The sequence below is a fragment of the Hakea prostrata genome, chromosome 2 (genome assembly GCF_041222555.1).
Source record: "Hakea prostrata isolate BN-2017 chromosome 2, UWA_Hpros_2, whole genome shotgun sequence".
Taxonomy (NCBI): Eukaryota; Viridiplantae; Streptophyta; class Magnoliopsida; order Proteales; family Proteaceae; genus Hakea; species Hakea prostrata.
Genome location: NC_142601.1, coordinates 52,123,677 through 52,149,434, shown reverse-complemented (window position 1 = coordinate 52,149,434; position 25,758 = coordinate 52,123,677). Strand labels below are relative to the sequence as shown.

The window sequence follows — 25,758 nt, the reverse complement described above, 5'->3', positions numbered from 1 at the left end:
CTTCCAATATGGCTTAAACCTTCCAACATGGGAGAAATACTTAACAGATTCCATGATAAGAATATAACGTTGCACAGAAAACACATCAACGGTTTACAATACAGAAAGCTGCTTATATACTTAACAATTACTAACCGCAATTAAAAACACATTTAAATAATTCAATATACTCCAAATGGTATTTCTGGAGCAATTTATATGATATTAATTTCAAAACCACCCTTTAACAACAATAAAATAGATAGCTTAGACATACACTGATACACCTGATTCTTCTCATAATAAAAACAAGTATGTTCTTTTATAATGAACCCAATTCAACTAAAGTTTTTTCCCAACTAAATCTGGTCAGCTACATAAACTCAATTGTCATTGGTCAACTTAGTTGTCAAGCCTAGACTAACTCGTATCTTTTCTCAATAAAATTCTTCCCAATTCACCTTAATAACTAGAGCATAAACTAGGAAAGTTATTTTATGCCACACTGAGAGAGTGGGGGGTTGAATAGGTTGAGACTAATGGATTTGCCTACTTCTCTCAATAATTGAATAAAAAAAATAAAAGCAAGCAAATAAGCAAACAGAGACAAGACACCAAGATTTATAGTGGTTCAATTCAACTGAATCTATGTCCATTGTCTCCTACACCTTAGAAAGATTTTGTCCACTACTATGTCCCTTTCAGCACAGTGGTTGGGGACATGGCACCTTTACAACCTCTTGAAGTAGTGATCAAGGCAAGAGCATCTTTATAAAAATCCTTGTTTCTGGGCAAAGCCACCCAATTACAAATAAGAAGTTAAACAAGAAGTAAACTTATAACTACCTCAGGGTGTGGCACAAACCCTTTGTACAGATTTGAAATTGTATGCACTTGATTAGTCTCCAACCTCCGATGAGTCTACCTTGAGATCAACACCTCAGCCTTCATCATAAAGGGGATGAACCTCCAAAGGGATTCTGGATTCTAGTGAGACTAGATGGATAGAGCTAAAGCACAAGTACGAGGGCAATAATTACTTTGGAATTCATGCTTGAGAGAATCATTAAGACGACTACTTATTGCCAAATGATCTGGAATGAATTGGGACCACATCGGTCCACCGGCTCAGTATAGCCATCTGAAATTAGCCATTGTAAGCCAGTTAACCTAACAGTCAATTCATGGTTGACTGTAGGCTGGCAGTCAACCAAAACTTTTCCACGGTACATACAGTGAGGTCTCCGGAAGAGGCCAATTTGGCTCATGGTCGACCAGCAGACAGTCCATGGGCTTTTTTAGGGCTTTTCATAAATATTTTTCAAATTCCTTTTATACCCTAAAGACTGACCTAATAGACCTGTTGCCCACGTGATTAGTTTCATAAAAATACAAACTTGAAAAAATATGCATGTTTTTTTATATGTGCCACTTTCTTATTCTATACGCATGGCTTTCAAGCTTGGTTTTTCTTCATTCTTGAGTCCTTGGAGTGTACTTCCATGTGGGTAGGTCCATTTCCTGGTCCTCAATGTCTGGAATCCTTAATCTTGGCCTTTATGTGCCTTTTGGACTGCTTCAGTGCGATATTCGTTCTCTGCTTGAGTGTATCCTTGTCTACTATTTAGGCTGTCTCATCCATCAACATGAGTAAATTGTCAGATCTTTGTTTTATGTGTTTGTGATCATCAAAACCTAATGAGGTTACTTGGCTCATTTCCCTAACACACACCTTGCTTCTATTTGGCCTAGATCGAGGCATTCTTTTGGTTTTGCTCGAGATTGGAACTGGATCCTAAAAACTTTCTCTAGCTCCACAATTTGCAACCAAGTGGGTAAGCTCGTCTTTGTTACTACCATTCACCACTTATGGTGGGAGCACAACATGAGAAGATGGACTTCCAAATCCTGATTCCGAGTCTTGATTTAAAATGCCATCTATTTTGATGTTTCTTCTAGGCTCATTACTTTCCCCCATCCCCCAGTTTCTGACTCTCCAAGGAATAGGTTGATGGTTAGTTCTTGAAGTCTTAATTCTTCTTTCCAGGCGCCCTCTTGACTATTTGTTGCCCCCCTGTTTCTCTTTGGCCTCGGCTTTTTTAATATAATTAAATAAGTCACCTTGATAAGTAGACCATAACTAGGAAAGTTATTCTATTCCACACCCAAGATAACCATATAATATAAACAAAATAAAAAATTTCAGTCGTACAGCATTAGTGTTTGTCATAAAATTTTAGTGTGTCAATGAAAGAGATAATTAAGGAACTGTTTTAGACATTCCTTCCATCAGTGGCATCTTATATCATTTCATTTGCAAGTATCAACGAATCCAAAGGGCATGACAAGAGTTTCTATCTAGAAGCAGCTTCATCTGATAGACTTGCCAAAGATAACAGTTTCATCTGATTTCTACACCCAGGAGGACTGCATAAGAGGGATACTGACAATACAAAATGTCTTCATGAGATATAGCATACTTATGCTAAAGGTGTTGGGCAACATAAAAGTTGATTATGTAACTTTCCATGGAATATACCCTAAGGCTGCGTTTGTTTGCTGGAATAAAGGTGGGGTGGGAAAATTCTTGGAAAAAGCAAACTTTTCTTACTTTTCCTTTAAATTCCAAAAGTGTAAATTGTTTGGTTGCTTGGGGTGGGAAAGTGAGAGACAAGTTTCCTTGATTCAAGGAAACTTGTCTCGTGAGGTGGCAACCCAACTTTCCCACCCAAAGCCTTTTCAAAACCCCACAAATTTTGTGGGACTTTGTGGAAAGGTTTGGAAAAATAAAAAGTGAGATCTACCAATATCACATTTCCACAAAACCCTTTCCTTTCCTTCTCCCTCACCCCACTACACATGGGGCCCACATGTTTTGTTTTCCCACCCCTTTTTTTCTACCCCACCTTTGCAAACAAACACAGCCTAAAGGCCACATATACTATATCATACAAGACAATGCAACAAAGAAAACATAAAAGAAAACAAAGAAAATCAAAGAAAGAATAAAAGAAAAGATAAATAAAGTTGGGGGGGGGAATTAAAACAAAGAAAAAATAAAAGAAAAGGTTAAGTACATTTTGCTATCTTAAACAAGACAAAAATCTAACACAAAATCCTGCAAGATGAAGACTTACATCATAACCAATAACACAAAAATCTGATTTTAGAAGGTGGGTGGCCATCCCAAATCCCATTGCTCCGAGGCCAATGAAACCAACTCGCTTTACAGAATCTGATGTGGCAGTAACTTCATCTGCCCACTGCTCAGGGCTGTAGGATTCAGCATTAGATGCATCTGTAATGCTCACTCCAAGTACTGTTTCCCACACCTGAGAAAAAAATATTCTGAGTATTTGAAAGACCAAGCTGTGAAATATCTAAATAAGTAGGAATGATAGCCTCAGGCCCTACTAACAAGAACTTTGATACAAGGTTAACTGCTACATGAAAATAACCTTGACTATTCCAGCACCACCATCATTATCATCTACATATTTACTTGAACATCCTGTAAAACCAAGAGTTGGTTTACCATTAGTCACTGACAATATTCCCGACTCTTTTTTAAATATTGAAGTTCTTTAAGATACTTACCATACATAAGCTGCTGATGAGCCACTGCTAAAAGAGGAAGTGGAAATTTCAGTGATTTTCCAAAATCCAAAACAAGCCCCTTAAGAAAAAGAAACAATATATCCATTAGAAGTTTAGAACTAGGGGGGGGGGGGGGTAAGAAGAAACAGAATATTGAAGAAGGTAATTTTCAGCACTAACTTAGAAACTTAAATTATAATAAAATTAAATTAAATTAAAAAAAAAGGATTGGTCAGCACTCATAAATTATACAAATTGATGATGATCTACATGTAATAAAGATGGACAACCCCACAATCTTGCCGGGAGAGGGGGTGTAGGGGGAGGACATCTCCAAGTAGTTGGGATAAGGCTTACTTAAGTTGTACCTACCAGAAATAACATATGAGCCATTAAGATCCAGATGAACTCACCATTATATCAAATGTTGGAATGAAATATGCTTTGAAATTAGCCATGTCAATATGAATATGTGATACAGAACCGATAAATGAAAAAATTTATTGTATAGAACTGGAACAGATGGATACAGACCTGGAATGAAGTACAAAAAAGAAAATAGCAAGCAGAATAAGAAGATCACATGGTAGAGAGTGATACTACTGATTAGCAGAAAAGATACTCCCCCACAAGTAGGTAGTAAGATTTATAACACTTAACAATGCAAGGACTCAACATTATATACCCTCAATTTATGTACACCGTCATATAGATCCAAAACAGTAAAATATGAGAAAGAAAAACGTCCCAGTGCGCAATGCTCCAGCTACTGCCCATGCAGCCTTCCTCCCACTTCATAGAAAGGCTGTCTTAATGTTTCAAACCTGCAACCTGAAAGTTGCAACAGCACAACCTAACCATTACCAAAGCATAACTGTCAAGGCAACAAGGTGGACACCAGGTCGCCTTGACCCCTAAAAAAAATGGCAGGACACCTGACGCTTAGGCGATGCCTTGACAACTATGCACCAAAGACCCACCAACGGGGTAAAATGTAAAGGCTAAGATATCCCTATGGTAGACAATAACTAAAAACGGCAACTATAACTCATATACACTAATAACCAATAAACTTTAACAAAGTACTGTTAACTCGTCAGTTATGTTATTGATATGGACTAATACACCAAAAAACCCAGTTTTGAAAGAAAATTTCCTAATCCGATTTTTTTGGGGGGTCCCAAAACCTAGGTGATTCCCATTTACACACAGAAATGACATATGAGAAGTGATCAAACATGAAATGACAAATGAGAAGTGATCAAACACACAAAAAATTGCATTAAATATCGTTAAAGTGGACGGTGGACATTAAATGCAGGGGCCGAAGTTTGTTAATGCTAAAATCTTGGTTTTCTTATTTAGATAATCTCGAGTGATTTGCAATCCATGATCCACGTAATCTTGACTGTTGCTAAATACATACAAAGTAGCTACATAACTACCTGCCTATTAAATTTATGTAACATCAAGTAGGGTACCCATACCCTTTCTATGAGCAGCCACAGTCAGCCTATTGATTTGGTGCAATCACCACCCAGGTCCCCTTCCCTCTCTTCCCCTCTCCCCTCAGATAACTAATGGCCTGGAGTCCCTCTGTGGTCAGGCTCCTGTGCCTTCTAGAGTGGTCTGCCTCTCCACTTTGTTGCTCCCGCCACCTAGAGCTCAAAGATCACCCATTGTCAATATAGTTTATTGGATAATGAGGCCAAGCCTTAGCTCCACTCTCTGGTTGACCATCTTATTGGAAACTGTCCTCCCTTTCACATCTTCAGACTCTCTCACCAAAACAAGGGAATTTGCAAGGGAATTTAAAACACTTTCTGGACAATGAATTCTTCATCTTCAAGTTTTTGGACCAAAAATTATAAGATCATAGTTGTCACGGTGGCCAAGCAGACCAAGTGGTGGAGGGGGTAATTAACGCAACACCAGCAAGGTGTCAATCCAGACAAATCCACCTGAACGACTACCGAACACCTTGACAACTACGGATAACACGTATGTTCTAGAGGGATGTTCATGGCAAGTTGGCAGGAAACCAATTTTAGTCTGGCACTAGAACCATCTTCTCAAATTCCAGCAGATATATTTCAGTATCATCTCTCACTGGATCGTGTTGAGTAACCTCTATAACTGGATCTGCAAACCACAAAGGAAAACAGACAAGCCTTCTGTGTCAAAAATCTCAGCCAAAGAACCCATGTCATTGTCGATTTACTGTCAGAATACAAAGGACATTCATTTGAGAAGCAGAAGAGAACATGATTACCCTGTTATAAAATCTCATATGAAAACTTTTGCCATTCCATTAAACCTCATAGTTAAGAGGGGCTGTTTAGGTCACCAGCGAGAAACAAAAAGACACTGAAGCAGAGAGTGCCCAACTGACTACCCACTTCCAATGAGAACAATGTAGTAGACTATACACACACAAAATCTATGAAGAAATTTAAGAACATGATTAGTAACAAGAAAAAAATTCAAGATATTGACTGAGTTTCAGACTCCGGTTCACTCTGCATGTCTATCCTTCAATACTCAGCTTTGATTCACGTTACAATTTACATATTATCCATCCTTCTTACACAAATATTAGCAAAGAAAAATTGACAAGACTGAAAATCATCAAATTTGAATAACAAGATTGAAACATAACTTCTCCCACTATACATAAAGATGCAAAACAGAACAAAACAATGTGTAAGACATAATCACATGAAATGGTGTTAACTAATGATAGAATAACAGAAAATGCATAACAAAGAGAAAGGCCACATTATGCTAAACATCAGCCTTACCAAAGTCCGAACAAAAGCATTCAGAACATCTTGTTTGGTAGAGCTCCTCAACATTTGCGGAACATTATTCTTGAAAACCCTGGCATAAATTAACCAACACAAATTTTTATAAAAATGTCATTAAATTAAAGGAAAATATATCCAGTGGCAAAGAATATGAATGGATAAACAATTACACTTTGATATTTCAAACAACATTCCCAACTATGTTGCTTTCTCACAAGTCACAACAACCTGTAGAATTGTGAGAAACAGCAACACTGACTGATGCTTCTAGTAAGCATAGATGGTATTTCATCATATGACTAGTCCAATTAGCTAGTGACATGGTAAATGATGACTGATAAGCAAAGCATATATTAGTCTCTGGTTGCAACCAACTAGCAAAAGAGAGACCCCCATAGGTTTGCTTGGTTTAGGATGGTGTCCTTTGGTCACAGGATCCAAGGCCCATGACTTAAATAAAGCATTAGACAGGGGTGGGGGGAGGCTTCATGTAACCAGGGCTTTCCCTCGGATCTAACCATGAACCCAACAGATTCAAGGGTTTCCACACACCCACCCACCTCCCCCCAAAAAAAAAAAAAACAAATAAAAAAGAGAGGCAATACGCAAAACCTACACCCTAATTTGTACTACTTTTGATGATCGAACACAAATGTCAAGGACTCAAGGAGTTGCCTAGGCACTTTATTGGTGTCACTAACTGAACATCTACTTAAGTGCTTAGAAGCATAGAATATCAAATACCATCTGGATTCCAGCTATCAAGAAACATTAGACAAAGTATCTTTATCAAGATAAATCTGATTTAGTCACCATGAATTTCCAGCTGCATTGGAAATGATGTTGTAAAGAATCCATGGGTGAATCCCAGCTTGAACACCAAGAAATAAGGCTTCTGTCGCAGCAACAAGATGAATGCCTTCAAGTAGCTCATTGACCATTTTCACTTTACTGCAAGAGAAAGAAAATAAAATGTACATGAATAAAAGGGGTAGTTGACATCAAATTTAAATATGGATGTACCCAATGCACGAGGCTCCTGCCACTGTGAGATCAGGGGAGGGTTAGAATGTACACTGCATCACGCCTGTTTTGCAGAGAGGCAGTTTCACAACTCAAACCCACAAGCACAAGGTCACAATGGAGTAATCTTATCAAATTTACATACTGTTAATTTATTTCAAATCTTTAAGCACTTTAGCATGAATAATTTCTCAATCAGCTTGTTCTTCTTTGCATTTAAACATTAATATGACAAAGCAGCTTCTGAAAAACTTCAAAAGAAAAAAAACTCACACATTTACATCAGAATTCCTTATGACTACTAGAACTAGAAGACATAGTACCTTCCAGCACCCATTTCACCTTCAAAAATATAAAGCTTCTCACACATTGCTGTTTGGAAAGCCACAATAGTTAGAAATGTGTATATATTCATAAAAACCAAGGGCTTCACTGAGAAAACTTTTTATGTTGATAGAAAACGTAGACTCTACCAGATAGAACAGGACGTGCTGCTGCAATTGCCTCCGATCTTCCAGATGAAATAATCTATAAGGAGTGGGTGGGAATTAATATCCAATTTAATATAAGATATCTAAGAAGGAATAGGGGAAATACATGTCCTCAACATAGCTCCATATAAAAATAAAATACACAAAGATGTTATCCATGACTTTAATTCACCATGATTTTCCCATTCAGAGCCTCAGACATTCCCCTAGACACATATGCATCAACTAGAAACGCTGTTCCGCTATCCTCTGCAACACAGAAAGCAGACTATTATTCAATAAATCCAAATAGAATAGAATGACTAAGCATCCGAAGTACAGGTTTACAAACCAATATGATGATAATCGATAAATGAAAAAATGGGCGAACCCGGTGCCAAAGGCTTCTGCACAAGCAGAGTCTGGGGGGCATTTTTCCTATGCAGCCTTACTACCAACAATTTTTTTCTGAGAGGCTGTTTCAATACCTTGACCCCAAGCTACAAGGTGTGGTCCAGTGACCATAGCGCCAAGGCCTGCACCTTCAATAGTCATTCATAAATATAAACTCTAAATAAAGGAGAGCTATTTGATGGAGTATGGACATTCAAGATGACAGCCACTGAATTCTCGAGTTAAGGAGAGTGATATGACCCAGAGTAGAGGAGTTAAATTAGATGACTGAGAGGCAGACCAGAAATTCATTTAGAAAGTGGAGAGAAATTATCTGAATGACCTTGAATTTAGCCTTGAAAACACAACAAGCTGTTAATAAAACCAAATGGAGAAACAACAGTTTTGTTCCTGACCAATAAAGTGAAGTTCAATTTCAATTCCAATTCCCAGGTCTACCAAAATATTAGTATTTGTGTTATGTACATGTATGGCTCCAAGTCTGGAGAATCAGGCCAAAAAAGAGAATTTTCCTTATGTGCACAAGATTCAGGGGAGGCAAGAATGTTAATTTGAGCCAATTCTATGTTAAGGGCATTATATACAGTACACTGCACCATGGTAGAAGATCTTGCTCTCAGAGAGAGATCTCGCCACCTTGAAAAAGAGAGATCTCAACCATCTCGGTCAAGATATACAATTTTTTGGCGTCAACTCGGTGGCCCATCTCGGTGGGTTTTAGGGTCCCAATTGGGTTGAAACTTGGTATTTAGCTTATTTAAGGCCTTTTGAACACGTTGGTGGCCTTGGATTTGTCAGAAACAACCCTATGTATGATTTCTAAGTCTACCCATAGTGTGAAACCGAAATGTAGTAGGATTAGGGAATGCAATGTTATACAACATGTAATTTAGAACCTTTAAAGCATATAAATGAAAAGCAAGTATATCAAATGCATCAACTAACTTAAATGTTATCAAAATTCCATCCATATGAGTATCACAATCTCAATTTTCAAGAATAAAATAATTATACAACCATTAGAAGTTCTATATAAGTCATTAAATCATAAATTCATAAGACAAGTAGAGAATGATTGATCTTCCTTGTTGTATATGTGCTAAGAGTAGTTGTAAGTGAAAATTCAGCCAAAATCTACAAAAAAAAAAAAAAATGCAAAAATTGAGAGTTCCAGCGAGATCCAGGGCGAGATATGGCGAGATATAGCGAGATATAGCGAGATATGGCGAGATATGGCGAGATATGGCGAGATATGGCGAGATCTCGAGCGAGATATCCCAACTCGCAGATCTCGACCTCCATCTCGTCTCGCCAAGGTGAAAAAACGAGATATCTCGCGAGATCTCCCACCATGCACTGCACACCCTTAAGCCTTAAGCATGGGCATTTTCACCAATCCACAATCAAAATACAAGAAACAAGAGAAAATGAGGGAGAAAGGGGTTATATCATCAAAAAGGGAAGAAATTTGGTGATGCAAATAACACATCCAAACACAACTCTCTAATTCTGGGAATCAGAGCCATAATTGCAATTCCAAAAATTTCCCAAAATGGACAGAATTGATGATTGGTATTGGGTCAAATGTGCTCTTAGAAGGGAAGTCTTAGTTGAGTTGAGTGAGACTGCTATCATAAAATGATCAACAAATCAACAAAGCCTTATCCAAAGATTCCAAACTCTTAAGGTTCGGCCATAATCCTTGTTCCACAATTTCCCGTGATCTATAGCTTTAGTCCCTATTCCAACATAAGGTGTAAAGCCTCTTTTAACACCTAATTTCCAGTTAGGCCTCTTCTCAACCATTTATTATTGAGATGAACATGATGGGTGAATTAAATTTCTTTCCTAGGTTGCAAATCAAGCAACATGAGAAAGAAATATTCATAAAGCAGAGTAAATATATCAAAGAACTTACAAAGAAGTTTGACATATCCACCCAGAGGTACAGAAAAATGATAAACTTAGGACCTGAAAAATTGACTGACATAATTGTACAACAAAAATGTTGAAGGAGCATTTAACCCTAAGAAAAAAGCAAGCTAGGAGATGATTTGCAAGAGAAGTCCAAACATAGTAAAAGTTAAGGTTATGTGTCACCATTATCAGCATTTGCCAGATGCACTTAAATACCACTATTGGTCCATAAGAAAAACTAGCAAACACAGAATTGTGTTGGTCGAGTTCTGTTAGGAGTTTTCGTTCATGTAATTTTCTAATTATTGTTACCAGGGAAGGGTACTTATATAATTGTGTTATTTCCACTTCATTATAAATAAAGGGCTTGGGATCACACTGATCCATCTAAGCCATTCTATCACAATCGATTTTCCCAACATGGCATTAGAGCCAAAAATCGATTAGGGAAGAAAGAGAAAAGAAGAGAAGAGTAAAAAAATCAGAAAGAAGTTCAATTCTCAGAAACGAAGTAACAAGAAGCGTCGATCTCTTTCACGTCTTCGCCTGCAACCATTGCCACCAAAAACCACCGCAGAAGACCTTCACCTGAATCTCATCGATGGCTCGATGCAACCCAACCTCATCCTCAACCTTCTCGCTGCTACCACCGCCTGAACCTCATCGCTGCAACCACAGAACCATCAAACTTTTGCCATCGAATCTCTCCTCTATTGAACTTCCTTTTTTCTATTGTTTTTCCACTACAGCCCTTAAATCCATCAAACCAGAAACCCAACCAAAAAAAAAAATCCAAAACCATACTTAGCCAACCAAACCATGATCCCTCCTAACCTACGATTCCCATAAAATAAAAAACTAACGTTCCAGGGGCCTCTTTTGTGAATTAAAGACGTTCTTAGCAAAGAGTTTAAGATTCAAGATCTAGGAAAATTACAATACTTCCTAAGAATTAAGGTGACTCAATCAAAGAAGGGTATATACCTATCCCAGAGGAATTATGCTCTAGATTTATAACCAGAAGTGGGAATGTTAAGGTGTAAAGCAATTGATACCCCTATTGAGGCTAGAGCTAAACTTGAGGAGAAAGAGGGAGAACTAGTGGACAAAGAAAGATATCAAAGTCTGGTAGGGAAACTTATTTAACTGTCCTGCACCAGGCCAGACATTACTTATGTCGTAGAAATAGTAAGTCAATTCATGCATGATCCATATTCAACTCATATGAAGGTTGTTACCAGCAGGGAAGGAAAGTTCGCCGGATTTCGGGGTTTCGCTGGCTTGCGAAACCAACGAAACCTTGAAATCTCGGTGAAAGTTCACTGAGACTTCAGTTGGATTTCGCAGGGAGCTTGGGACTGGGAGCGTGAGTTCCCATCGTTCCTTATAAGCTTGACTTCCAAGACTCTTTCCATCTTCACTTGTTAGCCTGATTAGGAGCAGCTTCCCTGTTCTCATACTCCTGAACCAGTTGCAGCTCTCATTGATCTGCTTTGCAAGATTTGCCTGACTCATCTTCTGTATCGCCTGCCTTACTTCAGCCCCAACTATATTTAATGCCGCTAGTTCGTGGTCAAGTTCAGCTTGGATTTTTGTAGAACAATTGGGATGGAATCTGCTCGGCGTTGTTGATGGTGAATCAGAAGCGCAGAAAGATCAACCACCCAAAATCTGCTACTACTTCTCTTTCTTTCTTTCTTCTTCTTCTTCTAATCTGGCGATTTTCAAGTGATTCGCCGAAAAATCGTCGATTTTCGCTGATTCATCGGAAAATCGACGATTCAATATTAAAAAATTTCGTTTTGCCCACTAGTTTCAGTTCGCCAGGGTGGCGAAATCACCGAATCGAAAAAAAATTCCATGGTTACCAAAATACTACAATACTTGAAGGAAACTCCTAGAAAATGAATACTTTTGTCACCCACTGATAATCTAAGGGTAGGAGCTTACATTGATGCCACTTGGGCTGGATCTCCTGACAAGAAGTCAATTTCAGGCTACTGTACTTTTGTTAGAGGTAATCTAGTTACTTGGAGGAGTAAGAAATAGAATGTGGTAGCTTTATCCAATACAAAAGTTGAATATAGAGCTATGGTTCACGGAGTTTGTGAGCTATTATGATTAAAATGTCTGTTAGAAGATATTGGAATTCAAGTTCAAACACTATGATGTTGAATTGTGAAAATAAGGCTACCATTAGTATTGCCAATAATCCTGTGCAACATGGATGAACTAAGCACATTGATTGACAAATTTTTTGTCAAAAAAAAGCTGGACCGAGAGCTTATCTGCCAGCCTTTTGTGAGATCTAGAGACCAAATGGTAGATATTTTCACTAAGGGTTTGAAGGAAGTAGATTTCCTTCCTATTGTAAACAAGTTGAGGCATAGATGTTTGGGCATGACTAACACCTATGCCTCAACTTGAGGAGGAGTGTTGGTTGAGTTCAATTAGGAGTTTTAGTTCATGTAATTTTCTAATTCTTGTTACTGGGTAAGGGTATTTATGTAATTGTGTTCTTTCCACTTCATCATAAATAAAGGGCTTGGGATCACACTGATCCATCTAAGCCATTCTATCACAATCGATTTTCCCAACAAATTGTATGATTTTTTGTTCAGTGACCACAACCTAAGACTACTTCTATGTGGCTAGAACAATTACTAAACAAGTTGTTTTATCAGAAAAACTCATTTCATTAGATAGAACCATAGAACACTCTTTCGATGTTGCAATAGTAGTTTAACATCTTCTTCCTTCTATTGCAAGACAAAGGAAATGGAAAAGTAAACTTAAAGCATAAGAAAACTCATGGAGATGGTCAAACTTGAGCCAAAATGAGTATGTAGTAAGAGGCCATACCCAGTGCACAAGGCTCCCGCGTTTAGCAAGGTTTAGGAAGGGCCAAACACGTGCAGCCTTACGCTGTTTCTAGAGAGGCTGTTTCCAGTACCATAAATGTATCCAAAATGAGCATGCAATGTGGATCATAAATGCATCCAAATTTTCAAATATTACAAAAATGAGGGAAATGGCTGTATCCTGAAAAGTTGCAACATGCAGCTTATGGACGTTACCAAGTTGACCAGCCAGTTTTAAGCCTAGCTTGAGGAGATCAACGTGTCATCAAAGGGGTAATATTCATTCTACAATAATGAACAGGAAGAAACCCTTTATCATGATGTCATCCGAACTAGCAATATTAGGAGCAAGGAATCAAAGGATGCATCATCCTAATATTATATAAGTTGTCCCTCCTCATGAGCATGCTCTTCCTTTTAGTTGCATTTATTTGCTTCTACATCTCTGGTAGTCTAGATAGACAGCACTGTGTTGATGTGCAATGAAGTCTGAACCGAGTGTGACAAGTACTAGAGTATATATACAATGATCAACTTTACCATGCCATCCCCCCTCTACTTATAATATCATATGGACCAAGACTTCAATCTGAAAAATGTAAACATGATGCTAACACATAAACCAGGCTTCTTATCAAAAGTTTGATGCCTGGCACCTAGATTAACACTAGTTGGCGATAAGCAGATTGTCAATGAAGACTTTAAGAGTTCCTCTTTAAAATGCACAAGCAGAAGAATGGGATGAACCATAATGCCAGTCAAAAATAAAAAAGTTTCAGAAGTGAAAATTATCAATAAATCCACAAAGAAAAACTTTTCTACTAGTAGAAGGCACAACCGCAAAGGACCAAGAAACAGGGAAAGGAAACAGAAGTTGCCTGTGAGACGTTTCTCTAGATTCTGAATAATTGCCGGTGATACAGTAGAATGAAGGATGATGACGGTGTCTTTGTGCAACCCTGCAATTCCAATACCAACACATTCTGAACATCCAAGGAATTCAAAAGACCATATGTAGAATGCAAATCAAACCTAATCTCAGTTCTCAGGGCACAGGAGTCACAATGACCTTTCAGAACACCATCATCCCCATAGAATATGTCATCTATTTGGTCTGCATGTGAGATCAATATAATGATAGCTGCAACATCTGCACCAGACCACCAAAAAGAACTGGCATCATTTCACAAGCAGTTAATTTTATATGCAACTTACAAACAGGCCATAGAGCAGATGCACCTTATCTAAAAGGCAAACCTGGAGCCAAAGGTTTCTGCACAAGTAGAGTGCCAGGGGGCAGTTTCCCTATGCAGTCTTACCCCCAACAATTTTTGCTGGGAGGCTGTTACAATGACCTCGGGACTACAACTGTGGTCCACCAACCGTGCCAAGGCCCTCCCTAGAAGATGCACCTTATCTAAAGACAGTAATTCACGCTTTGGACTAAATACAAACGAAGTCATCCTCTGTTGTTGGAGTATGAAGACTAATATTTGACAAATACTGGTGAAAGAAGCAATAAAATGGGGAGACTTATGAACAAGGTTCATCTATCTAAAATTTCAAAAACCAATCTGAATAGCTAAGACCACTTGGTGAAATGAGACTTATTTACTGCTTACTATCTGTATTCTCGATATTCAACCTTATTGCAATTTATGCGCACTATAGAGTTCATTTACAATATGTTTCTTATCTTTGGTACAGGTTTTATGTGCCAGGGAGTTGGGACCAATGCATTTCTATGCTTAGTGTTTTAGTAGTCTCTCATTAAGGTTATTTGAGAGAACTACTTCCAAAGTTGATCTTCATCTCTAATAAATCTTCTAATCAATTATCATTTTTGGACTCCTATGGTAGCACCATCTTTCGTAAAGGTTATTGATGACCTGATGTCATTTGAGAGATGTCATTTGAGAGGACTAGATAGTTAACTTGGTCAAAGTTTCCAAGTTTTGATGACTTTAAGTGTATGTTCTTGGGAAACAGCATCTTTAAGAAAACTTATCGGACACTGATGAAGTCATCAGAAGGAATATATTAATGTTAGTAATAACACCCCCTCCCCCAAGGACTTTATTTGTGCAGAAGCCTTAGGTACTAGATTCACTCTTTTCTTTTAATGCCTTGCCATAAAAATTAAGCTATTCTCAACCAAAAATTAAAGGCTAAGCTATTTCACTAATTCCTAGGATAGTTTCTCATGTTTGTTTTTCTTGGAAACTACCATTAGCATTAGACAGATACTAAGTTTAATCTTCATTACTAGCTAATATAGATACTGTAAGTGAACCCACCCACTAAGCATTAACTGAATAAGTATGTTCCACCCAGGAACTCAGAATGTCTTCCCATTTAATGTTTTCAAACTAAAGACATGAAGAAAAAAAAAGTAAACCAAAATGGAGAAAAAGGGTAAGAAGGATGAGGGAATAACACAAAATTTTGCAAGATAAATACATTGTTTTCCAAGATAATGAACCTCAAATAAGCATAAAGCCATAAAGGACCTTTACCCAGTTCTCAACATGCCTGTGCAAGGTCTAACGGATTAACTTTGGAATTAGTCCTAACATAAAACATAATTATTATTGTTGTTATTGTTATTCTTATTATTATTATTATCATTGTTGTTATTTTGCCAAAAAGTCCACCCAAAAGGCTCAAACCTGGATATTTTCCCTGGCAAACCAAACCTTTATCATTGGTCAAAGCAATGGCCCCTAAGTAATCATAAAGCAACGAACATATAAAATAAGGAATGCAAAAATAATGTTTCTAAGTTCCTACCTTTAGATGCATTGATTGGGCTGGAACATTTCGCTCCTCCAAGCTTCAAAAACTCTTCCAACAGAGACCCAAACACCTGTGGATGATACAATTGTTATCAAACAATTTAATTACAATAAAGTTGTGATATTACTGACAAATAAAAATCTTCAAATACAATATAAGTATGATTTCTGCAAGCACAGAGCAATTAAAGGGGTGAGATGCATAGAATTTCGAACTTCCAAACGTAATCCACTCATAATCAAGTTAGTTTAACTGTTAACCAAGGAAAAATATGGCAAATGAAATTACCAAAGAAATAAGCGGGTTGGGTTAGCTTCGGCTAGAAATAAATTTGCAGCCAAAAAGAAGGGAATATAATTTTTTTACAGATAATTGGGAAAATAGAAAATCAAGGTGAACAATTTCAGATATTCTGCTTCGAAAGCTTAAAATGCTAAGAGATCACTACATACAAACAATGCAGACTAGAGCACGGTAAGAAGTTTCTGATATGATTAGAGTAACTGTGCAGAGTCAAAGAAGGTACATTACACTATCATCTGTATTAGTTATTTGCCACCACAACCGTGCACTTTTACCAGCCAAAAAGAAAAATCATACATCTCAACATTACAAGAGCCATACACCAACCCCAAATTAAGTCACTTAGACATAGAGTATTTATTATCATTGGAAGAGCATGAAGCTTCAACTCCTGCCGGTCTAAGCATCAGCTCAACATTAATAACCTGAAGAGACTATCTGTATTAGAAACAAGAACCTCCTTGCGACACACAATATCATCAAACCAAGTGATTAACCATATAGAGATCGAATTTTATCCGTGGGAAGTGGGAACCACTGAACTAAAATTCACTATTCGATCAGTCTTCCAGTTAAAGAGCCAACAGACACTGGGTGAATGAACCATCCGGTAACAAAAAGAGGAATGGAAGAGCAAGAAAAGAAAACATCAAAATCCAACCTCAAAGGCTTGGACACGAAAGCCCGATTGAAGAAGCGATGCTGCCATGTCTAAGCTAAGACGATCTAACCCAACAAATCCAACAACGTCGTTAGACACCATTGTATTGGTGATGGTGGTAAATTGCTAGTAGCTTCTCTTCTTCTGCTGCAACCTGCAAACCTCAGGAAAGAAGTGCTGGAGAAAGGCAGAGAATGTTTCGGGAGAACAGAGAACCTTTCCAGGTTGTAAAGTTGAGAAGATCAATTCATTGAACCTTTTTGATCCTCATTTTTTGGCAACCCACTGACGAGGTTCTTGGAAGCTCCAATCTGGCTGGTATGCAGAATCAGCAATGACACGTGTGAGTGACGTTGAAATCATGTGAAGTTTATCTTTGTCGATACGTGTTTTAAATATAATAATGAGTTTACGGCTTGCCTTTTTTTTATTTTTTAATATCTTTTCTGGTATTTATTTTTACATTTGGGGTAACAAATTGAAGAGTCCGGATCCTCACCCGTCAGGAGGAGGGAGACTACTCTCAGACAGCTTCTCAACCACACAAATACGTGGGGCCCACAGGTAAAAAACACCTTTTGAAATTTTCACATGTGGGCCCCACGTGTTTGTGTGGTTGGGAAGCTATCGGGGAGCAGTCTGTGCTCCCCGACGGGGTGAGAATCCGGACTCCAAATTGAAGGGCGTGACCGAACCAACTGAAAATGAGGAACAGAGCTATTCTAACGGATTGACACTTCATTGAGTCTTTCAAGAGTTTCATGGTTCATGACTAATAACACGCCGTCTGGCAATAAGTTGTGCCTGTATACAAGTGAGTGCATAATTGGTGCTAGAAACCGCTAGCCCAAGTGGAGCCTACACATGATATCAAGGACTCCGAATACGTCGAGTATGTTGCTCTTCTCACGTCCTTTTATTATATACTTGCTAGAAGGTTAGGGGCGGAGCCAAGATTTCATATCAAAAGTCAAATATCTATATTTTATATAAAACACAATAAATTTTCTATCTATTATTTTGAATGTCATTTTTTTTTCTCAAACATACAAAACACAATTTCTTCCATGCTATACAAATTTTTTATGGGATAAATATATGACCATCCAATCCAAATCCCAAAAAAAAAATTTCATCCAAAAGAAAAAAAACTAAATTGATATAATTATATCATTTCAAATTTGTACAAGGTTATCATACTATTATATAAAAACATGTACTTCAATTTCGTGGCAAATCTTTCACTTGACTATTGTATCATTTGTTTTTGTTTAAATTTCATATTTTTTATTAGTTTCTTTGTCATTTTATTTTTCACTAATAAATTCTTGGTACCTTTTTTTATATATATATTTTTAAATGCGTAAAATCAAATCAAGAAAGAAAATTTTCCTTAAAAAGAGAATTATATATATATTTTTTCAATTGTTAACAATTTTCCTTCTAAATCACTAATAAGTATTTAATGAAATAGAGAAAGAGATTTTTTTTTTCTAAAAAAAAAAGGTATATATATATATACTCAAAAGCCGTCTTTTATCTCTTTATTTATTTTATTTTTTCTCAAATGTATATGCATACAATCAAAGATTATCTCAAATTAAGAAAAATATTTTTCATAAAAATATAAGAATAAATACAGCATTTCTTTCTTTTTTTCTTTCTTTTTTTTTCAATCTCGAACCACCTTTCTTATAGACCACTTTATTATTTTTTTTAATCTCAAACAATACTCCCTTTAAACCATACGACCTGAGTCTTTCCTATTTATTTATTTATTTTATCAAATATTTCACTTGATTATTGTATTATTTATTTTCATCCAAATGTCTTTATTTTATTAGTTTCGTTGTCACTTTACTTTTTCTTTCTTTTTTCCTGATCAATTATTGGTACGTTTTATATATTTAATATATAAATCAAATTGTGAAAGAAATTTTCCTATAAAAGAGATGAATATAAACATTTTTGTTTTAAATCTCTAACAATCCTACAAGCATCTAATGAATAGAAAAGATATTTTTTCTTAAAGGAAAGTAAAAGATTTTTTTTTTTTTAATCTCAAACATTTTTCCTTGTAAACAACAACTAGACCCCTTTTTTTTTTCAAATGTATAAAATCAAAATTTATCTCAAATTAAGAAAGAGTTTTTCTATAAAAATAAGAGTAACATATAATTTTTTTTTAATCTCAAATCACTTTACCTATAAACCTTTTATTTTTATTTTTTTCAATCCCAACAATATTCCCTATAAACCACACAACCTAAGTCTTTCTTTCTTTTTTTTTTTTTATGGAAAATCTTTCACTAGAGTCTTATATCCTTTAATTTTGTTCGAATGTCAGTTTTTTGTATTAATTTATTATCATTTTATTTTTTCTCACCAATTATTGGTATCCTTTATATTTTTCTTTTTATTTAAATGCGTAAAATCAAATTGTGGAATAAAATTTTATTGAAAGCTGAGTAAAAGAATCTTTGTTTTCAATCTCAAACAACCTTCCTGATAAACCACTAATAAAAGCTTCTAATGAACTATCAATGGTGGGTTAGTAGAGCGAGAGGTCTTGGGTTTGCACTTATCCGTCATTTTTTAGTATTAAAAAAAGCACCAGTACCTACAAAAAAAGCTTCTAATAAAATAAGAAAGATATTTTTTTCTAAAAACGAAAGTAAAATATATTTCTTTTTTTTCAACCTCAAACAATTTTCCTTGTAAACATTGACTAGAAGCCTTCTTTTCTCTTTTTATTTTTATTTTTTACTTTTCAAATGTATAAAATCAAAAATTATCTCAAATTAAGAAATAAGATTTTCATAAAAATTAGAGTAAAATTTAATACTTATTTCTTTCTTTTCTTTTTTCTCTCCATCCCAAATAAACCACATGATGTGAGTCTTTCCTTTTATTATTTTTTTCATCTCAAAAACTTTCCTTATAAACCACAATTTATTTTTTTTAATAATTATTTAGGTGGCTTTTTTGAGATGAAAATCCTAAACTACTTAAAGCCACTCGGAGTGTACATTTGTAGAGAAGAACGATCATTTACTCAACACCTTTGAAAATCATATTGGTTATCTACTCTAGTTTGATTCCTATCACTGCAAAAATGATCGTAATAGACACCACTGTTGTTTCTCTTTCTAAAGCTCCACCGGATCATATACCACTTTAGTTTTGGTCCTGGGATTCTGATTCATTTTTGTTTTCTATTAAAATTAAGATCAATCAACTGGTTTTTATTCGCATCACCAGGAACCCCAACACCTCTTCCTAGTTCACACCACTTCTTCCATTTTCTTTTTATTCTTTTTTACATACATTTTTTTTTTAACTTCTTACAATAATATTACATTCTCTCCATTTCACACCATATTTTCCTTCCTCATTATAATTATTGCAGAAAATCATTTGTCCAAAATTCTACAGGGAGATAATTGAGATGCCCCTTAATGTTAGTTGCCTTTTTTTATTCTTTTTTTAAGTTTGGGAAAGTTTACGCACAAAAAGAAGCTAGAAGTTTGGAAATATATATTATAATGTTTTTTATGTATTTTAAAACTAGAAGGACAACATTTGTACCATTATGTAAGCTTCAGCCATAGGTCTCCCCTTTGCTACCATTATATAATAATGATTTTCACATAGAAGGCGAGTGGAATCTCATTGCAAGAAGATGATCATAAAAGTGCGATTGTATCTATCACTCATTTCTTCTTAGCTCCATGGTGGTTGCAAGCGAAAGGTTTGCACCATTTTTTTTAAAGCAAAACTTTTTACCTCCAAAATATAAGAAAAATTAGTGAAATATGCTTGCTTGAATCTATGATGTTTTCAATACTATATATTTTATAGATTTCATTCTAATTATTAAGACTCTCTCTCCCTCCACGCAAAACATATAAACCTCTATGAATTTCAAATGGTACTTTAACACATATATTGAATTAGGATGATTAATTTCGTTATTCGATGGTAACTTCACAAAAGTTAAATCACTTTTCTAAATTGAAATATGATGATACGTGTATATGTACGTATAATTTCTAACTAGTATCTTCAAGAATTAATAATAGGGATAAATATTAGACATTTAGGTCATGAGGTCTTCTTGATACTTTTAGGAATGTGATTCTATGTTACTAATATGATTATTGATGTCAATATATTTTAAATCGAATCATTTTAAAAGATTTGCATGAACTATCATCATTGTATAAAAAAACCAACATTATCTTTCATAATTAATTGTGTTTGTATGCTTGTGAAGTCTTTAGCAATCTATTGAACTTTATGCATTTTGATACACCAATGGTTGATATTTAATATAATATATGCATATATTGTGAAAGGGACACTCAATTTGGAATTATTTTTCTCATAAAGTTGTTAGAATATTTATGAAATATTTCACATAAGGTTGGCATTATTGATTGTATCTAATTTTTATTTGGATAACTAATTAGTCTATATTTAAATAAACATCATGAAATAGCAAATAAAAATAAAAACAAAATGAAAACATATAAATATTTAACGTGGTTCACACACCAATTTAACATGCTACATTCACGGGTGAAGAGGAATATATTTTTACTATGTAGAAGAAAAAGAATAGAAAGAAATGTCACAATCAATTGCCAAGAATGACATTACAATAACTCTCACCCAAAAACCTAATTGAAAATCCTAAATTTCTCAATAACGTAGTAGGTGAACATAAGATACACATATAAGACTCCAATCGGGTAAATGGGTTGATCCATCGTGTCGAACAAGCCTTCCACTTTTACCACATATCTCAAAAGACAAGTAGTTGAATCACATACAAAAATATCTCGGTACCGGTCTATCTTTCAAATTGGGTACAATAATTTGAGTTATAACATAACAGTCTTATATGAAAGATATATAATTACTAAACTTTGATATGGATGGCTAGTGTGGGTTAATAAAGGCTATTAGATCTTAACGGAATATCTAATGGGGTTGCATTGAGCCAATGAATAAGGAGCTTAGAGGAAAGATCCTAGTTGCAACAAAAGCTTTCATTGTTTGTAGGAGTTTTGAATAAAAGATCCCGCCATGTTTAGTCTTAAATGGATGAGTAATAATGTATATTTCATGACATTGAATTGTCATTATTTATGGTGTTTTTAATTAATTTATGCGAACTTAATTTGATTAAATCTTTTTTGGATATGAGGTTTATCCGGCCAGCTTGCAATTTGATTAAATCTTATAAATGTGATATCTAAAAAGAACTATCTAAACAAAAATTCCATTAAATGTTGGATAAAAATTTCATGTACTTGTGGTCCACAGGGGAAGGAAAATAAGGTCTTAAACTAACGTTCTTATGTAGAAAATGCTCATCAACCTTTCCTTGAGTGGACCTTGAAAGTATTGGAAAGCAGCACCATACATGCATCTCTATATAAAGGGATTCAAAAGTTCACATAATCCAACCGCTCATGTAATAACTTTTCATTTTTAAAAATCCATTAATGTGGATGCATTCAACTTATAGCAGGGATAATGGAGATCCAACAATGAATGCATCTGCGGAACTAGAATTGGAGAACTGAAAAGGAAAACGAGACAATTAAATTTCAAATATCCAGTGATCATGATCCACCCATAAAAGAAAATCAAATAATCAATTGAAGGTGTGGTGCCACTGAAGAGGAAAGACATTGCATACGACATCTTCTTTGAGGAGAAAGACATAATTTTTTGTGCTGATAATTTTTAGATACAAATTTTTTTTTGGAACGGAGGTTCATTCAGGCCAGCTTGCGCGCACCTCGATTACATCCTCAAGGCCCACCACCTATTCACTAAGAGGTGTGGGTCTTACTGCTACAGCAACCCTATGTTGGCAATTTTTAGATACAAATTTACTTTGGGTATTTTAGAAAATTCCACTTCCACCCTATGCAATGGGATCATTTCCAAATGTTTAAATGCAATTACATATCTAAGCATACTCACTATTATTATTATTATTGTTACTACTATCATAAAAACATGATTCATGGAAGATGATTATTTTCACTTACCTAAAAAGCCTCTATCATTCATATTGTTAAACCTCTAAGCCATTAAAAAAGGATATCCAAAAGTGTAATCTACCATTCATAAAAAATATGTTGGGCCAAATTAAAAAAATAAAAAATAAAAATTGTGAATAAATAAGAAAAAGAAATAGAATTTGAAATGCCCTAATTCATATATCAAAATGGCATGGTCAAAGTTGTTGATTAAAATATTAACCATTTTTTAATCTAGAAAAGGTATTGATTTTTTTAAGCATTCCTATAAATTCAATCAAACTATTACTCTCTTCTTCTTCTTTTTTTTTTTTTTTTTTTTTTTTAATTTTTTTGTACTGATGCTTTTTTATAATACAAGAAATGAAATGTTTTCTGCAAGGGTCCTACCCATAACCTCTCAAATGAAAAGTATAGATCTTACAACTCAACCAACCTTGCATTGCCAAAACTCGCTCTATTTTTCTTCTCTTTAAACTTCTCAATTCCTCTTTGATTAATCATCTAACTACTCATCCTACCAAGGAATTTAAGCATTTGAAGAAAATCAATGAATCTGTTACATTATTTCTCTTCTCCTTCTTTAATCTTCTTAGTTCCTCTTTAATTTCTCATGTACCTACTCTAACCTTCCCAACTTATAAACTTCTTCCCCTCCCTCTATTTTTGAGAAACCATATATCTGTCTCCAATAATTTCTCATATTAATAAATCTATTACATCTCTTTTCTCCCTCTTCAAACTTCCCATTTCCTCTAAAATTCGGATGCAGCTGTTCACCTTCCAATGTATAAACTTCTTCCTCTCGCTCTTTTTTCGAGTAATTGTTTACTTAACTCCAATTATTTTTCATATTCCTTAAAAATAAAAATAAAAATAAAATTACCTCTCACTCTTAGGATTATTTAGATTCCACCTCAAGAAATTATTTGCAATCGTCTTTTTGACTTTTAAATCAAAATAAAATATAAAGTTCACTATCGTTTTATCATCCTTCAGAGTCTCCACAACCTTCTCCCTATTTAACATTTTGGTTTCTCTTTAATTTTTCTCAAAAATCTCTCAATCAATTTAGGAATAAAAAATCATTAAAATCATACTACTACTATAAAAGCACAAACTTAAGAGATACATTTATATTTTCTTATAAGTTTTTTAATCACTTGATTTCTATAAAATAATAAATAATACCCAAAACTGTAATTTTATTTTACAATATATAATAACAAATATCAATTATAACCCCATGTTCAATAGTACTTGCTTACTTGATAATCATTTTCTTTTTTTATGTTAACTAATATTTGTAATACTAATTTTTCTTTTTCATTTATTATTATTCTGTTTAATTTAACTAATTAGTTATTCTCCCCTCTTATCTCCTCACAGATATAAGAGAAAAGGATCATAAAATAAGTTACTAGCACATTAATCTGGAAGATGAAAAATAAATATCTAATTTTTTAACAAAAATTACAATATCATTAAACAATAAAAAGTTATATTCTCAGATTAAATAATTCCAATACAACTTTACTCCCCAATATTGTAATTTTATTTAGCTAATTCTAATATGATAATACAAAATTACAGTTCATAATAAAAAGAATATGTCAATAAGCACATAATATGAATATTAGAATATATAAAATTATGTAATTGAAAGATTTGGATAATCATTCAACTCATTAAGAATAAATAGTTTAATTTTGTTTATATTGTTAATAAATTAAAAAGAAAATTTTATCTCATATTTTCTTGTTATAGTTTAATAATATTTCAATTGTCTTCAATCTATCAAACTTATTCTTTACAAAAAAAATGATTTGAAAATTATTATATTAAATTATAATTAAATACTAGACTAACCAGAAATAATAACCAGAAATATTTTGATTATCTATGCAGATTTTGCATGACTATTTATTTTTCTTAACAACGAATAATGTATTTATTAGATAAAAAGCACCCATCCGTTGTAGTCTAGTTGGTCAGGATACTTGGCTCTCACCCGAGAGAGGATTTTTATTTGCAGCAATTTTCTTAGAACGGGAGATCACACGTCATCGGTTTCTGCGGTTTAGATTAAAAGCTCAAGGGTATGATATGAAAATATAATTTTTTTTCTTGCATTTTAAGGGTTTTAAAGTTTATAAATTTACAAATTCAGTCCCCGGTAGATGCCGAATCTAAACCCAACGAGACTTCCACGATCTCGCCCTTCGACAATGTTCTCCGGTGAGGACTTCTCCGTCTTGCATCCTCTCCTCCTTCGTCGTTTTGCGTCAAGAGAGAGAGAGGGCTGGAGCGAGATGAGGATTGGCGCGGTAAGGGCAGAGTTGCGGCCGTTCAACGCCCCGAGATTCCAACATGGTACTCCACCCAAGGTTTGTCTCTTTATCTCTCTCAATCTCATTCGATCTCACAATCTTAGATTTACTTTACTCTCCGGTTTCAAATGGAAGCAATCTTAATCAAACTCCACATTTTGAATGGATACTGGTTTTGGGTTTGTTTCCTAATCTAACTCCACATTTTGAATGGGTACTAGTTTTGGGTTTGTTTCCTTAGGCCTTAATGATCCGTAATGGAAGCAATCATAATCTAACTCCACATTTTAAATGGCTACTGGTTTTGGGTTTGTTTCCTTAGACCTTAATGATCCGTAATGGAGCTCTGTTTCATTGCATGCTGAGAGAAATTTGAACGACGGTTGAGGTTATAAAAGAATTGTAGATAGATTGAGTTTGGTGGAACTTTTGATGCCTTTGATGGAGAGATAGAAGAGCATGAGAAACCATGGCAAAACCAAATAGATCTGTGAAGGATTCATCGGAACTTGGGCATCTTCGGTCTGTTTGCTTTTGTTGT

At 34.9% G+C, this 25,758-nt stretch overlaps 1 protein-coding gene across 1 annotated transcript in view; it reads right to left on the bottom strand.

Moving 5' to 3' along the window:
* LOC149024800 (ketose-bisphosphate aldolase class-II family protein) overlaps positions 1-17,128 on the bottom strand; it is a 50,660-nt gene extending 33,532 nt beyond the window's left edge. Inside the window, exons 1-12 of the mRNA XM_089144997.1 lie at positions 16,829-17,128; positions 15,859-15,934; positions 14,138-14,218; positions 13,947-14,027; positions 8,070-8,146; positions 7,880-7,934; positions 7,730-7,778; positions 7,197-7,334; positions 6,378-6,456; positions 3,577-3,655; positions 3,438-3,490; positions 3,117-3,311 (exon numbers count right to left, since the gene is read on the bottom strand). Coding sequence (XP_089001123.1) covers positions 3,117-3,311; positions 3,438-3,490; positions 3,577-3,655; positions 6,378-6,456; positions 7,197-7,334; positions 7,730-7,778; positions 7,880-7,934; positions 8,070-8,146; positions 13,947-14,027; positions 14,138-14,218; positions 15,859-15,934; positions 16,829-16,930 — 1,065 coding nt within the window. The 5' untranslated portion in view covers positions 16,931-17,128. The remainder of the gene's footprint in view (positions 1-3,116; positions 3,312-3,437; positions 3,491-3,576; positions 3,656-6,377; positions 6,457-7,196; positions 7,335-7,729; positions 7,779-7,879; positions 7,935-8,069; positions 8,147-13,946; positions 14,028-14,137; positions 14,219-15,858; positions 15,935-16,828) is intronic.
* Between the last annotated feature and the right edge of the window lie 8,630 nt (positions 17,129-25,758).